The sequence below is a fragment of the Podarcis bocagei genome (genome assembly GCF_964188305.1).
Source record: "Podarcis bocagei genome assembly, chromosome: 6".
Classification (NCBI taxonomy): Eukaryota; Metazoa; Chordata; class Lepidosauria; order Squamata; family Lacertidae; genus Podarcis; species Podarcis bocagei.
The window spans coordinates 83357384-83374489 of record NC_138130.1 but is presented as its reverse complement, the minus strand read 5'-3'; the positions used below and the strand labels follow the sequence as shown (position 1 = coordinate 83374489).

At 40.7% G+C, this 17106-nt stretch overlaps 1 protein-coding gene across 2 annotated transcripts in view; it reads right to left on the bottom strand.

Annotated features, from left to right (window-relative positions):
• Window positions 1-17106, bottom strand: part of MIPEP (mitochondrial intermediate peptidase) — a 59597-nt gene that overhangs the window by 19091 nt on the left and 23400 nt on the right. For both annotated transcript variants that reach the window (XM_081197941.1, XM_081197942.1), the window contains exons 15-16: window positions 11744-11818; window positions 7142-7261 (exon numbers count right to left, since the gene is read on the bottom strand). In XM_081197941.1, the coding sequence (XP_081054067.1) occupies window positions 7142-7261; window positions 11744-11818 (195 nt within the window). The remainder of the gene's footprint in view (window positions 1-7141; window positions 7262-11743; window positions 11819-17106) is intronic.

Below are 17106 nucleotides of genomic sequence, written 5' to 3'. Positions count from 1 at the left end.
ACCAGGGATCCACTACGTGGATGAACGACGTGTTGGTGAGTGCTGAATAATGAAAAACAACGTGAAGTCCGAAGGCAGTCACACGGGGCACCAAATGTCGAGTTGCAGCTCGGCATCCAAAGAAAAATCAGTCTCACACCATGATAGGTTCCGAAATATGGCTGCTCCTAGGGCTAATATGGCTGCTCCTAGGGCTAATATGGCACAGCTTTTATTGTGTGAAATCAGAAAGATACAAAATACAAGCCAAGCAATTTGTTCTAGCCAGCAGATAAGAACATTCGCACTAGACTATGCGAGCATCAGGCCATGCTACGTTAGCCAATCATATAGGACAGCACGAGCTGTTCACGCGCTGTTCATGCTCCAAGGATGCTTCTAGCTATGAAATCACCCTGCAACAATAAGAACTTTGCTCATGCTCTCATGTACAAGCAATCATTTTCCCACAAACCCCTTTCAATACTGACTTGCCTATGAGGAGCCTCAGCATATCCACACTCAAACAAGCATTGCAGAAGATTCTTGGGGAGGTGTATGCATGCTCACAGTTAACAGAGGACATTGGTTGAGTCGTGTTATCACTCTGGATACACATTTTTTGAAGCTGGTCCCTTCTTATAAATTGACATTGATTTATGGGGAAACACTCTCCCATCCCTAATGTGGTGCTTCTCACTTAATGTTATTGTTATTAAAAGGCATTGAAAGGGAGTAGGAGTGCCACCTCCTTCTCTTCTGTGTTAGCCTCCTTTTTCTTGACTAACAATAGGACCACAGGTTTGCTGCTATATGCACTGACTGGAAAGAAAGGAACTGATCAGCTCCATACTCCAGTTAGAAGAAGAAGAAGAAGAAGAAGAAGAAGAAGAAGAAGAAGAAGAAGGGAGTACCTTTCTATTGCATTCCATTAGCAGTGGATCACTTCTGAAGTCCTGGCATTTGTGACTTCATCCAACTGATTCCAGACAAACACATTCCCATGAGGGATCTTGATTGCAACCAAGCCCTCAGAATGATTTAAAGGGAAGAGCTTTTGGCTTGATCCTTTGATTAATGTGAGACAACACCTGCTTCACTAGTGTGAAATATGAATGTGTTGCAAGCTGAATCAGTTTGGTGCACCGTCAACAGCCAGAGTCTCCAGATGCACCAGTGATATCGCACAAAAGTGTTGTATTGCATGAAACTAGGTGTAGACGTGGAAATGGACAGGATGGGGATCTTGCATGTCACAACATCCTAAAGGCATTTTTTACCATCACAGAACTTTTTCATGCATGTACTTTTCTATTATAACCATTTATTTAGAGTATGGCAGATTAATGGGTTGTGCTGCAGGATTTACTTCCCTCACTACACAGCTGCAGGATATGATGCTAATGTCACCATGATTAGGCAGTCAAGAGCAAGCTGTTGAATCACATACTTGCTCCCACCTAGCTTAGCACTGAAAAGTCTAGAGAGCTGAAGGAGGAAGTGCGAAAGAGTGGTGTGCTTCCCATTTCATACTTTAACTCTCATTTCAATTGCGGCTTATAATCCACATTTCTGTCACTGCACAATATGATCTTTCCAACTATAAAAATAACCCTCATGTTTCAAATTCCATTTGGGAACTCACCCAGCCTGCAGCTACATGCACAAATAAGTAAAACCTACACCTTACTGAAGGTCATGTTTCTAACTTGCAAGCAAGTTGATGAAGTCTTCAACTACATCAACTGCTCCAGTTAAATATGTAATAAGTCTTGAAAAAGCTGCAGGAAAACATTCCAAGAGTTTATTAAATTGTGATGTGCTCTATAGCATAGCCCAGAGGTTGTGATAACATGCCATTTGCAGGTCATGTTCCTTCCTGTTTTTTTCATATAGTATAAGAGACAGAAATAAAGGTGCATGACTGAGCTACAAAAATTAATACTTAAAGATGCCTGCTTCCCATCAACATACCATCAATCCACCAATGATTATCTTGTCTGAACGTTTTCCAAAAACCCCATATATTATTTTTATTAGAAAGGATGAAAAGCTAACTGCTCTCTTGTGGCCAAGAGTCTTAAATAAAACACACATTTGTTATATTCTAGGACTATAAAACATAATTATAAGTGCATTAATACAATACCCTACATTCAATTTAGCACACAAAAAAGCTTTGAGGCAAACTGCAGCCATATGCTATCTAAAGGGGTCAGTTAAACTTTAAAGCTGTAAGCAGTCTGAGTTAGTCAAATCTTGATGGAATTATGGAGCAAAATGTTGGAGATCACTACATCAAATTATGACCTAACATTTGCAAAAGCAGAGAGATTTTAAAGCTGAAGATAACATGGTATAACTTAATACAGACCTACTTAGGGCTGTGCTGAAAGTACTAATTGCTTTGCATGAATCTTTTCAACTGTCAGAAAATGATGTTTGGTAATTTTCTGATTCCTTCAAGTGTATGCCTATTCAGGAAGCACTGCTCTCACTCAATTGGCTTGAGAATTTAGGGGAGGAGACAGTTGCCTGCTGTGATTTTAGAACTCCAAAGCCAATTATTTAAAAATAAACTTTTCTTAGCCAAACATGTTTGTGAAAGAGTTTGCTACCCTTCAAGTTATAGAGAATTAGTCTAGAATGAAAAAAAATCTGTTAATTTCAGGTGATCCAGAATGCTTTTATATGGAAGCAAATCTTTATTCACATCAGTAGAATGTTTATTAATATGGACGGAATGGGGTTTAACTATTTAATCTGGCAGGCAAATCAGAAGTAACAAGACTGTAAATCAGAAGCTATAATTTCTCCTAACATGACATTTCCCTATTGATCTTCATTCATAATGAAAACTTCGACAATATCCTTAAAGGGTGTCCTGGGTAATTAGAAAAGAGTACTGTGCCACATAAAGTATGGTTTAAAGAGAAAGGCTTTGCAATCGGGTGTATAGCCTCCTTCAGGATAATTAATTGTATGTCAAAATGTTTTGATGCATGAAAATGTTTTGGGGCCAGTTTACTGTTTTCATTAAGGAACAGGTAACATGACAGCAAATGTAAGGACAAGCATACCAGCATGTGAAAGCAACATAATACTACCGTGAAGCTTGTAGAATACTGTGGGTGATATTCAATCAAGTTTTACTCAGAGTAGACCTTTTGAAGTTAATGGACATTTGCCACATTCATTAATTTCCATGGGTCTCTTCTGAATAAAACATAGTTCAATACCTCCCTGTGTTTTGCAATGCAGCGGCTGCAAAGGGATGGTCTGTTTCACTACGTCTTGGGCTGTAAAGAGAATTGCATTTCATTAAAGATAACCTGGCCCTGTATGTGATGTACGGAAAAGGCATTCTAGCATAACAACTTGAGATGAATGCTTCAAACTCAATGAAATTCATGAATGCTATGCTTCAGAAAGCAGGAATGAACACGATGAATCAGACCAGAGATACATGCCTTAGGCAAGTGAACTAATAAGGCAAATGCTGTAAAAGCAAGTTAAGTTACAAGTAAATAAATGATAAAAGCCACGGTTGCTGGCAAGGACCGCTTTCCCAAGCCAAAAGATGGCAATCTGGTAGAAAGTGAAGCAAAACCTATCCATTGAGCTACCTACCCACCCAGAGTGAAAATGTCCTTGAGTCTCCTAGAATCCCACCCTGTACAACATTCCATTAGACTAGACAACAACAAAACTGCTTCCTGGTCTCTGATCGGGGGGAGGGGGGGGGAGAGACGACTTAAGGCTGCCTCTGATGCTATCGCTCTCTTTGTGTGAATGTATGGGCAAACAGCATTATTAAGTTATTGCAACATTTTATAATCCCCTGTGGGTCATCCTGTTCTGTATGTTTATGAAGTGGTAAAGATTTTGTGATTAGGTTGCTCATTCTCCCTGAGAGTCTTCTTGGTAACTCAAAGAAGCTTACATGTTTAATGAGGTACCTTCTCTTAGCTATTTTATAACCTAAAGATGGCGATAAGTGCAGAATATCTTAAATATGGGAATTCTGCCTCTTCAGTAAATGCCCTGTTTTCCTGAAGGGAAAGCAATCGACTCACTGGGATTGTTTCTAGCCATGGTGGCCATATGGAACAAGAGTAAGGGAGGGCTGCTGCCTTCATGCCCTGGTTCACAAAAGCATGGGGTTGGCCATTGCAGGAGAGAGGATGCTAGACTAGACGGGCCTTTGTTCTGTTCCAGCAAGACACTCCTAACATTTTTATGTCCTCTTGGTCATAGACAGTGGATTTAAGCCTCCATTTAAGTCTTCTGGGAGAATGGGTCATCAGCAACCGCCTCAAATACATATGGCCCCAAGTATTATTTTCCATTTTCTGCTAACTTGCAAAATTGCCTTTTAACAGTGCAAACCTATGCATAGCCAGTGTAGAGTAGCAGTTATAGAGTGCTGGACTATGACCTGGGGGGACTAGGGTTCAAATCCCCCCCTCAGCCATGAAGCTCATGGGGTGACCTTGGGCCAGTCACTGCTTCTCAGCCTAACCTACCCCACAGGATTGATGTGGGGATTAAATGGGGACGTGTGGACCAAGAATGCCACCTTGAACTCCTTAGAGAAAAGGTGAGATATAAATGCAATGAATAATTACATAAGTGATTTAAGTCCAACTCTAATGTGAACATATGTGAACTGTGCACACACAGGTAAGTGTGTACAGTTGCAGCTTAAAATAATACAGGAAGGGGGTATTCTAAAGTCAGGAATAGGAAAGTAAAAAAACAAAACAAAAAAAGAACCCTGAGATTTTGAGTCAAATGAGGGATTAAAGTTTCAATTTATAACACTTCTGTGTTTTTATTACCAACTCATAAATAAGCCCAGCAAGACAAGGGATATAAATATTTTTGTAGTAGTTTATATTGGAGAAGAGGAAAGGAATTTCACATTCAATTAACCACTTAGGTGTTTCTGGAAAGATACCATATGGTCCTTGAATTATTAATTATAGCTTTTTAATGGATTATTCTATGTCAGGGCTGAAAGAGCAGTGGCTCTTGGGAACTGGAGTCTTCCCAAGGCACATCACATGGCCATAGTGCCCAGGAAGAGTGGCACATTGAGACAATGCGAAGGGTCCTTCCTTCCTTCGCAAGCCCTTTTGCAGTTGCTGCGGCTACAAGTAAAGGACGGAGAGGAGAGGTCACTTTGGTAGCTAGCATGGAGAGACTAGGAACTCTTCTGTGACTCAGATATTGATCCAGATTAGCAGCGGGTGTTGCAGAGAGTAGTTCAGGGATTCCTAAAAGTTAATGTCTCCTTTAAGGCACGCTTTTAAGTATCCTAGAAATTCACTTCCAAGCCAGGCTCTGGCAAAATCTAATCGCATCCCTGGTCCTATATATGCTCACTGCTACATGCGGGTCAATGAGGTCTGCAGGCTTCAGAAGAAAGCTCCCAAATTGTATAGAATGCCTATGACTTGTGTCCAAACTCCCCATACATTATGGGGGAAGGCCATTCAGTCACACAGAAGGTAGGGGAGGGGGACCCCAATTTTTTCCACAGGCTGCAGACTTTGTGCCACACTACAGGATCCCAGGGAATTCCAGCCACCCTGAGCGACTCTTGAGGGTAGGAGGATGCAATCTGAAGGGGGAAGGCAGCAACCCCTCAATGTGTAAGCAAAATGCTACGTTATTACCAAAAGGTAAAGTAAAGGTAAAGGACCCCTGGGTGATTAAGTCCAGTCAAAGTCCAGTCACACTATGGGGTGTGGCGCTCATCTCGCTTTTCAGGCCAAGGGAGCCGGCGTTTGTCCACAGCCAGCTTCAGGGACATGTGGCCAGCATGACTAAACCACTTCTGGCACAACCCTATTACTAAAAAAGCACTAATGCTACAGTCATAAAGTGCTGGATTTCATGAGGTTAGTTTTTCCTTAAAAGCTTCACATGGTTTACAATTTGACAACTTCCAAACATTCTGCTTCAAGAATAGTGAATAGCTGGGGGGAAATGTTTCCTGAAAACTGTTGGCCTCACTTCAAAGGAAGATCGTTGGCTTAAGCTCTACTAAATTAATAGCTCCAGTTAGTCACAACTAACTTGCCCCATTGATTTCAATGGGACCTAAGTGGGATTCAGTTTTCTTGTGATCATTATCTGTAGCTTTTCTGTTCAAATGAAGAAATGAAAGGGCTTCTCTTAAAAAAAAAAAAAAAGCAATCCAAGATTCATGAGCTGGTTTTCAAAGTACTAACTTTGTTATGGTTTTGAAATGAATGCTGAGTTTATGAAACCACCTTTATAAAACAATAACCAGAGACTATTTACAGAAAAATCCACAAAGGGTTTGTTACACATTCATTTAATTTTCCTCTTCCTACACGCAGTCTCGTAAAACCTGGTTTTACAGTGTACTTTAAGTTGACCCAGTTGAAAGTTAATCCAAGGGTATACAATTTGTATAAACAAATGGGTTTTCCACTTTGGCTGAAGCAGCAAGTTACAAGCATTCCAAAACTAAAGGATGTTTTCACAAGCGTCTCTAAAATCTGAATTTTTGAATTTTCTGGGTTTGCAAATTGAATGAAAGAGCCACACTGACCACAACATATATTTCACTTAAAAATGACCCACTTCTGCTTTCTGTACAACATTATAAAAACACTCAGAAGTTCAATGCATATTTAAACTGTTTGTAGCCTCACTTGTATAAAATGCACACAGGCTAATGATTACATTATACCCTTTAGGAAATTGAAAAAGAAGTAAGAGCCAAACATTTTGAAGTAGTCAAGATTTTTTCTATGCTTTGCAGTAAGCCTAAACTATGCCTGGGGTCCGGACAGCTACTTTAGGTGCATCCAAGTCACTGGTCTTATTCAAGGACGTTTTTACTTGCCCCTCCTATTTTGAATGTTAGACTGCTTACCTCAAGCTATATTATTACTAGTAGCATTTATTTTACTTGTGAATTGCTTCCCATGAGTCATCCCAAAGCAATTTACAATATAATAACAGATATAAAACAGTTCCACAGATAAAAACTTTTTAAAATGATAACATAAAATCATTTGGGTGGTAGTCAACTAATTCTTACTCAGAAATTAATGAACATGACTAAGTCCATTAACCTTCGTTTTCTTTTAAAATATCAATCTGCATGAAATATGGTACTCACAGTATTAGGAACGTATGGCAATCCATAGAATTTCTCTTGAGTTTCCTTCAAAATCTCTGTGGTTGACTTCTCTAGAGGATGTTTCCCATGGTATATTTGGTCCAAGACAGCATAAAAGATCTAGATAGATAATATATATACTGGACTATGGCTCACTCTTGCTATTCAGCATGTGGTTAACAAATTCAGACATGCAGCAGAATAAAAGAGATTAAAATACATGCATTCCCTTGCTTTTCTTCATGAGAGTAATATAGAATAACGTTCAGAATAATACTAATTTTATTATTATTTGTACCTTGCCCACCTGACTGAGTTGCCCCAGCCATCTGGGCGGCTTCTAAATATATAGGTAAAAGGTAAAGGACCCCTGGAGGGTTAAGTCCAGTCAAGGACGACTACGGGGTTGCGGTGCTCATCTCACTTTCAGGCCGAGGGAGCTGGCGTTTGTCCACAGACAGTTTTCCAGGTCATGTGACCAGCATGGCTAAACCGCTACTGGCGCACAGAGGACCAAGATGAGTGCCAGAGCCCACGGAAATGCCATTTACCTTCCTGCTGCAGCGGTACCTATGTATCTACTTGCACTGGCGTGCTTTTGAACTGCTAGGTTGGCAGGAGCTGGGACAGAGCAATGGGAGCTCACCCCGCTGCGGGGATTTGAACCACCGACCTTCCGATCAGCAAGCCCAAGAGGCTCAGTGGTTTAGACCACAGCGCCCCCCCCCAAAAAAATAAAAACATAATTCTGTTCACATGTTCAATACTGAGGAAGAGTTTTAGTTCAGTAAAAGAGCATATGTTTTTTATGGAGAAGACTCTAGCTACAGTCCCTGGCATCTCCGAAATACCTCTGTCTGTAAACTTGGACAGCTACTGCCAATCAGCATAGATAATACTGAGCTAGATGGTGATCTGATTATGCCCAATACACCTTCCTATGATATTCCCATTCTCAAGTCTTGTGTATGCACAAAAATCCTGCTTTTTCAAAAGGAAGCCGCCATACATCCATAGGACTTCAGCCTGATCCTTAAAAGATACCATACTGTCGCATCAGGTAGGTATGCACGTGTCTTAGCGACACTTGTATTACAAAAGTGTCCTCCACACAGCCCTCAGGATCTTTATTTCTGCACAGCTGTTATAAAAGGACACCTGAGCAAATCCAAGGCTTCCACTTCTTGCGTCAGTACTAATTTCTAGCTAAATACCTGGGGTTAATAGGAACAAGTCAGGGAGACAGGAAAGCAGAGGAGAAATCAAGCCCTATGTTGGATCCCCCAGCATATTTTTGCAGTGGTATTTGAACAGCAGCTAATATATTGAAGGCAGGCTGGGACATATGGCTGGTTTCTAGCCAAATTTTGATTGAGGCCATCATTGATGTGCTATTTATAAAGAAACATTGCAGAAACGGGGGGGGGGGGGTGTTACTCCATTTTTTGCTTTTGACATCTTAATAACTGGTCTTATCAATCAAAGCCTAGAGCAAAGTTATAAAGAATCAAATTATAATTTGAGTCATGAATGGTTGCTGTACATTAAAAAATATACTGTCTTTTTTTTTTTTAACAGGGTTGCAGTCATTGTCCCCACTGCAGTCTTTGTGGGAGTGGCAAGATGTGGATTCCAAACCATGAGAAGAACATCTTCAAGAAAACCCAAACCCCAGTATTGTACCACATGAATTCCCATGGAAAACTATAGTGGTGGGGAGAATTCCTTTCCAGGTCCTTTTCAAACCAGTCTTAGAACATAAAGACAGGGTTCTGGTGGCCTCCCAGTACTGCCACAATCTCTCATCCCACAAAAGAGCTCGCACTAGAAATTTGGATGGAAAGTAACATTTTGTAAGAAAGTATATCTAAAATGAAATGAGAGGATTGATTCACCAGAGTTACTGACTTTTAGGTTTCATGTGCTTCTCTTTCCCAATTAAGGCAACATGGCTGAAAAATGCTTAACACTGATTGAATTGCACCAAGATATTTCTTGGCACAAAGAACCACCGATTTATCAGTCCTGTGCTCTGTGGAACTTGGCACAGAACATTATAACATGACCTTGCCACCCACTTATCTCTCATCTGGTGAGAGGCCTGTAAAAACTCAATTACTATGAAGCTCTACAACTTTTATAGATATCTCAGTACTTTTGCCTGGAGGCTCCCTTATTCTGCTTTTTGGTGGAGCAAAAATTAAATTACTTCAGATTGCAGGAGGGTTATTCTATTTTGGACCACCTCATCTGTTTGTTTGTTTTTTTAAAGATCCTTGCACCTAAAAATATAACCCATGAGGGAGACAGCTGGACTGTGTGCAATGAGGGTTTAAATGCAACTACCCATGTGAAACAGTACCGTTCAGAAAAGACTCTTGGGATATGTGAAAGAAGAACGAAAAGCCTCTGCCCTACACTTGGAATTCCAAATATTCCCAGTCAAACTGTGGGTTTGGAGAGAACTGAAGGGGAAAGAGCTAAGAATTTAAAGTTGTAATTATCTAAGCCTTGATATCCTGTAGAGGCTTGGAGGAGACAGACATTTAACCACAATTATGTTTCAGACTGTCCTTGTTCTTTGTGGGATGAGGTGGGTGACCTATGCTTAACTCTTAGTCACCCTGCAATTTCCAAAGCAAGCTTGGTGTTGGAGAAATTGCCATGACTGCCAAGGGAGAGGAAAGTGACTGCTAGTACAGCTCTTGATGTCATGACAGAAGGGCTCAGCATCTTCCAGGATGGTATATTTTTTAAGGGGCAAACCTGAGAAAAGACAGGACGGTTTTCTCCATCATTGGGACCTCATGATCAACTCAGAGATCCCCCTACTGATCTCAGTTCAGATAGTATACTGCAAGGGCTCAAGAAAAGCATTCTATGTACTTGCCCTCCACTTGTTTCATTCATTCCTTCATTCCTTCATATTCTTCAAGCACTCTATCTCATGTTAAGGGAAATAAATGAAAAGGGAGATACCAGGTGATTTTCTTACCCAATAAGTTACAAGTTCTAATTATTTCGTTCACTGATTAATCTCCCTAAAAAGAGCTCTTTTGATAATTTGAGAGCCATAAACAAACCAAATGCATTTTCATTAAAATAAACACAACTGAAAGCTTTATTCAGTATTTTCTTAGAGATGAACTTCCTTGGGGAAGATTTTTTATGATTAAGCCAATATGTTATGTGCGTAAATTACCTTAAAATAGAATCAGTTCTCATTTAGAATGTTCAAATGCATCTCCTCTTTAGAATAAATTAGATTTGGGTTCATAAATAAATAAATACATTTACATACTAGATTAGCTCGTGATTTCCCCCGAAATGCATTTATTTGTTATAGATTTGTTCTGGCTTATGCATTTATCAGAGTCTTTAGAAATAAGCATGTAAACATTTCTAACGGATTATGTTGCTTCTGTTAGAATGATTAGTTTTTGGAAAAGCACATGGCAACTTATGAACCATTCAAGTCCATTGCCAGAATGAAAACTTGGCTTGCATGCTCTTGTTCTGCATATTTATATTTTAGGCTGACAGTTTCCAGTGCCTTTTATTTAATGGATCCACACAAAAAAGCTGCAACACCATGCACGCTTAATTTGCAGACGTCCCACTGAAGTTAGAGGGACTTTTATTATAATATATATATATATAACAAAATTAACCAAGAAAAAAGAAGAAACAAAAAACAAAGTAAAACACAATTTGGCTTTGATAAGGCCCCACATTATTTGGCCTTATCCTCCAATCCAGAGGTCACAAGCAAGACATTTAGATTCAGGAACCCACTATAATCTATCATAAGGAAGCAGGAACAATCATTCTATCTGTGCACCAAATTTAGAGATCAAAGGCACATCATGGGGCTAGTGCAGATGTAATGCTGGCTCTTTGTTACCCATGACCAAGAAAAGTGGGAGGCAGCTATCCTCCCATCTTCTCTTCATTCCTACTCTGCCTTAACTAGAGTTCAGATAAATATTGGCACTGACCTTCAACCAGTTCACACTAACCAAGTTTGCCCTTAAACTAGGATCTGAACCCCAGTTTAAACTGCAGTTTCAGATCATGATTAAAAGGAAACCTAGTTCAGCACTAGCACTAGAGGCAAGTTAAGGCAGAGGGGAATTCACGCTAGTGTTTGGAAGATGTGCTTCTGAAGCTGGCTGCCTCTTTTTTAATTGAAGTCAAGAAGAAACCAGAGTTAAAATTCACATCATTCCATGGAAGTAGGTTTTCACTGGCTGCTGCACAATGTAGAAATCTCTTTCCCTACAGAATTCCCTGAACTTTTTTTAACAGCATTGCAGACTTTAAAAAGCTTAGATTGACTTTTGACTGTCAAGTTTTAGCTTTAAGAAAAGTTTATTTGGATATGTATTACTTTCAAACTGCAACTCATTCTACACTTAAGAGTCGGTGACATTAAAATCCCATAAAGTTTTAAAGTAATTCATTTCAAGTATTCAACAGTTGTACAAATGTGCCAAAGAATCTGCATCACTGAGTCATAACTTTAAAATGATGCTGTGCTAATCTTAAGATCTTTCACAACTTCATAGTAAGGTTAAAATCACATAGAACCAAACAACATACCTGAAGCTGCATGTCGGCAGCAGCACAAACTTTCTTAGATTCGCAGAGTCTTGACACCATATGTTTGGGCAATGGCTTGAAAAATAGTAATAAAAAAAAGATGGGGAGATGGAAATCTTTTAAACAATTTTTAAATAGACTCAATGAACAGACAAAGAAACAGTCACGTGCAAGTAAAATGTGTATTTAATTGTATGCTGGAAAAGAACATGGCTCGGGGCTCTCTGTTGCTTCTACCACCTATTTCACATCTTGATTGTTTAATGAAAGGACACTTGGCTTGGCTTTCCTTGCTACCTTGTAGTCTGGAGAAGGTAAATGGTTGTGCAAGTAAAAACATAGCCAGGTGCTTGCTTAGGACATGGAGAAGAAGTAGCAATAGTTGGATCAGCATGTCACACAAAATATCTTCTTCCAGCGGAGGAGAAGAAAAGTTAAGGTTTTCCTCTTCTCACAGAAGAGAATAAAACCAGCAGAAAAAGCAGGTAAGAAGAAACGGAATCTCTGCTCCAGATTTTTGGGGTGGTGGTGGTGAAGAGGTAGGAAAAACACAAAGGAGAAAGGAAAGGAAAAATTCAAAGGGGAAACTTGAAATCAAAGGCAGACGGGGGAAAAGAGAGGATCCCTGTCTGCTTTGGGCAAAGGCAGACAGGGGCAGAACTGAAAGAGAAGCTACAGGAAATTGATCACATCACATGTTCCTTACTTGGGCAAACCATAAGACACAACCCATCATGTGGATGTATCGCATGCCAGCCAGAGAAACTCTAGCTCTCTTCTTGTTTCAAAGTCATACCACGTCAAGAGACACAGACAGGCAAACTATTCCAGGCAAACAAACACTCCGTTTTATGATAGGAGAAAGTATCTATTGTTAGCTATGAGGAGAAAGATAAGAAGAAAGATGCTTCATTTGATATAGCTTCTCACATTAAAAAAATGGAGTGAGAATAAAATAAATTAGAAGTTTGAAGACAAAACTATATGCTACTAACAACACTGTATATCTTTTTGTCCAGTTTTCCCCTCTCCTCTATAATATAGCCTATCTCCTGGGATCATCCTGATATGTGTTTACCTGGCCCTAACAACATGAAGGAACAGATTAAGTTTTTCTACACAATACAGAGCGAAGTGCGAAGACTGAACACGGAGTGCTTCTTACTAATTTATACTTGTGCCCTGAGTGTCAGTGTGACCAAAGCCTTCAAATTGTTAAAGAGCCTCTGTAGCTTCAAAAATGGAATACAGATGTCTGGCATTTACAAACAGCTCTTCAATCATGCCTGAAGCTTTACAGTTGAAGTGTTTAAGAACTGTTCTATCAAAGAATTGTTGTTATTACAAAATAGCAACATGGTCATCTAGAAAAACTACTCATGTTAGTAGAACAAAAGCAGCTGCATCAAAGTTATTGAGAAGCAGTAAAAACATTATCAGCAAATTAGATGGAAGTGAAAATGGGCAAGAAATGCTCCTAAACTGAAATGCTTCCCATAGTAGTTAACCACACAAGATCTATAATTTTCCCATCCAGAAAATAGCAGTATAGTTTTGAAAACTTAAGAATATCCAGTGTGCAAAGCTGTAATTTAAATTGCACCATTTAAACAGCAGACAATTATTCCACACTGTAGTACAACTGCTATTCTGGGACCTAGCCCCCAGACATGGACCCCTTGATTAGAATGATTTCTAAACGAGAAAAAAGCAGATCTCTTTCCCCACTCCCTCCCACCCAAAAAAACCCCCTGTAAAGAATACAAACATAAACATATAACAGAGACGTAAATGTTAGACCACACACAGGCCTAATCAGCACCATTGCAGATAAAAGCAAGACAGGTGGACCCAAGGCTTTCCTCTTCTTAATAATGAAAGAAATGTTAAACTGAAAATATAACTTAACTCTCTGAAGCTGGTAATTGCTACTTTGCCAGTTAATCCTTTACTCCTCTGAGCTCCAAAGCTGTATCCCAGGTGGCATCTAATGCTTAAAGGTGGGGAGGGGGAAGATAAGAGGCGCAAGGAACACTGCATCAGCTCATCCTAGGATTCCCCCTAGACCACATCTGTATAACACAAGATGAGCAGAAGCTGTGGATAAGCAGTTCTGCCTATTCTGGAAGGCAGGAAAATCTAATGTGATAGTGAGAGGGGCAAGCGATAGTCCAGAAAGCCCACCTTTAGGCTGAGTGAAGAAGCTACCTCTGGAGGCCTAAGCTGAGGGTGTGTGGGGACTGCTGCCATTGCCTGCCTCCCAGGCCATTTCTTCTACTTCCCTCTACTGGAGAAAAACTGTAGTTGGGATTCATCTAAGAAGCCCCATCAGCGGAAGCCCTGAGCAAGGACTTCCACTTGCACAATAAGGTTTTCCCCTGTCCCCCTGAAATTGGCTCATATGGGGGGGGGGGAGAATCCCCAGAACATGAGGGGAGACGAGGGCAGAGTGTTCCATCCGGCAAACGGAAATGCTTGCAGAGATTGAATGTTCCCAACGGTGCAATCCTGAATCCAACCCTTCATGTGCCACACTTTATAAGAAAAGCTTACAAAAGGAACCTTTTAATTAAATGAGTAAATCTGCTGGCCACTGCTGGAAACCAAGTGTTAGCTTGTTGGGTCTATAGTCTGACTTGGCAAGGCTCTTCTTATGTTCTAAACCAGGGATGATGAACCTGTGACCCCACCCAGATGTTAGTGGACTACAACTTGCATCAGTCCCAGGCATCATGGCTACTGGACAAGGATGCTGGGAGTTGTAATACAATGACCTCTATAAGGATACAGGTTCCCCATTCCTGAACAAAACTTCCTTCTTCCCAGTCATGACCCATCACGGTCACTAAACACCTGAGAAAGAGTCCCCATTTACACATTCAATATACTCATAGTTGTTGGGGTTTTTTTAAAAAAAGAAGTCTACGGTACAAAATATAAACATTTAAAAACTTGGCAGGAGGGAATGGTTTTATTTTATAGGGCTCTAATTTTTAACACAGTTACAGCCAAATTGGCTCTTCTAGTATAACTTTACTTTTTCTGCAGTTTTATACTTTGGCTGTTTCAAATCACATCAAACAGAAACTGAGCCTCAGAGCTGTCAAGTGGTATCCTGTTTTAAACAGAACAAAATAGCAGAACCCTGCTAATTGGTATTTTGGTAAACCACAATCCCACAAATCCTCGCTGAAATGGAAATCCAGGTTTGCAGTTCAGTGAAGCATAGAGCAGGAAGCCCTTTGTTGTCAGGGAATGAGAAACACTACTAACCATGTACCTCTCTGGGATAGTAGAGGGGTGAAAGCATCCCTCCTGGCACAGTTAAAGCACCACTGCAGGTAACAGAACAAGGCAGCACTACACATATTTCCCCTCTGCAGCAGGGGTGGGGAATCCCAGGCCCAGGCTCAAATGTGGCTCTCTAGGCTTCTTCATCCAGCCTTCAAGACTCTTACCTGAGACATACCTCTTTCTTAGGCCTCAGCCCTCACTAGGCTTGCTCTACACCCTTGTAGACTGTTCCTGCCTGCCTGGAATGTGTCTTCAAACTTTTCCTTGCATGGATGGAGATATATGTATGTGGGTGGGTGGGTGGAAACCTCTGCTTTTGGCATGACCATATACAAAGAGTCAAATTCATTGCTGGCAAATTACAAATTAATATGTCCCTGGAGCCAGATAACTTTCACCTAACTGTCCTTAAATCATTGAAATGTGAACTTGCTGAACTTCTGTTTGTTTGTTTTTTACAAAATGCAACTTATTAAAATTAGCCATCTTGCCAAATGATTGGAGGGCAACCAACTGGACACTATGTTTTTTTTTTAAAAAGATAGTATCTGGAACCTATGGCCTGCTAGCCCAGAGGTAGTCAATGTGGTGCATTCCTGGTGTTGCTGAACTACAACTCCTATTATCCTTGACCACTGACCATGCTGGCTGAGGCCAATGGGAGCTGCAGTCCAGCAGCATCTGGAGTGCACCACATAGGCTAGTCCAGGGTAGCCATTCTTCTGCCTCAGGTAAATGGATTATTAAAGCTATCATTATTAAACCCTTGCTGAGAATTAATCCACATGGTTTCTGCAAAGGGTACTCCTGCCTCAGCAAGCTTTTATAATTCTTTAAAAATGTCAACCTGTGACAACATATCACTATTTCTAACCGACAGCTCAGATGGCAAATGCCAACATGACTGTAGCCAAAACAGGGCTACTGAAGAAGAAAGGGAGTTATCAGCATGCTCAGGGGAACCTTGAGATAAGCAGAAGTACAAAAGTTCTTTTTCAAAAAAACAAAAAACCTAAAGGCGCTATCTCTTCCCAAACATCCCAGTGGAGACTAACCTTACTTTATAGCCACAGTCTCTTGAGAATTGGCTGGAAAATGAAAGGGGAGGGGAGGAATGGGAATGGCCAATGAAGAGGGGGACATGGCCACAGAAGTCATGGGACTTCAAAACACTGCCAGTCGCTGGGGGGCAGGAGAAGGTTATTTGATAGAGACTGCAAAGAGTGCAGAGGGGATAAAGAGAAGAGAGGAAGAAGAGTGGCTATTTCTATGTCTTTTCCTGAGACTCAGTTAGGAAGTGTGTGTGTGTGTGAGAGAGAGAGAGAGAGAGAAACAAACAGAGCTGGATGGAGATGTGAGGTCATGATGATTTTTAGGTCATCAGCACCTAACATAATCAATCAGTCAATCTCTCTCTCTCTCTCTTACACCCACCCACCCACCCACCCACCCACCCACCTGCCTATCCATCCCATTCCCTCTTCATTTTCTCTTCCTTTCTCACAAAGAAAGTAACTGAGAAAACATATTTTAATGATATTTGTTGTTGTTGTTTAGTTGTGTCTGACTCTTCGTGACCCCATGGACCAGAGCACGCCAGGCACTCCTGTCTTCCACTGCCTCCTGCAGTTTGGTCAAACTCATGCTGTTAGCTTCGAGAACATTGTCCAACCATCTCGTTCTCTGTCCTCCCCTTCTCCTTGTGCTCTTCATCTTTCCCAACATCAGGGTCTTTTCCAGGGAGTCCTCTCTTCTCATGAGGTGGCCAAAGTATTGGAGCCTCAGCTTCACGATCTGTCCTTCCAGTGAGCACTCAGGGCTGATTTCCTTCAGAATGGATAGGTTTGATCTTCTTGCAGTCCATGGGACTCTCAAGAGTCTCCTCCAGCACCATAATTCAAAAGCATCAATTCTTCGGCGATCAGCCTTCTTTATGGTCCAGCTTTCACTTCCATACATCACTACTGGGAAAACCATAGCTTTAACTATACAGACCTTTGTTGGCAAGGTGACGTCTCTGCTTTTTAAGATGCTGCCTAGATTCCACTAAATCAGTGAATGTTCAAAAG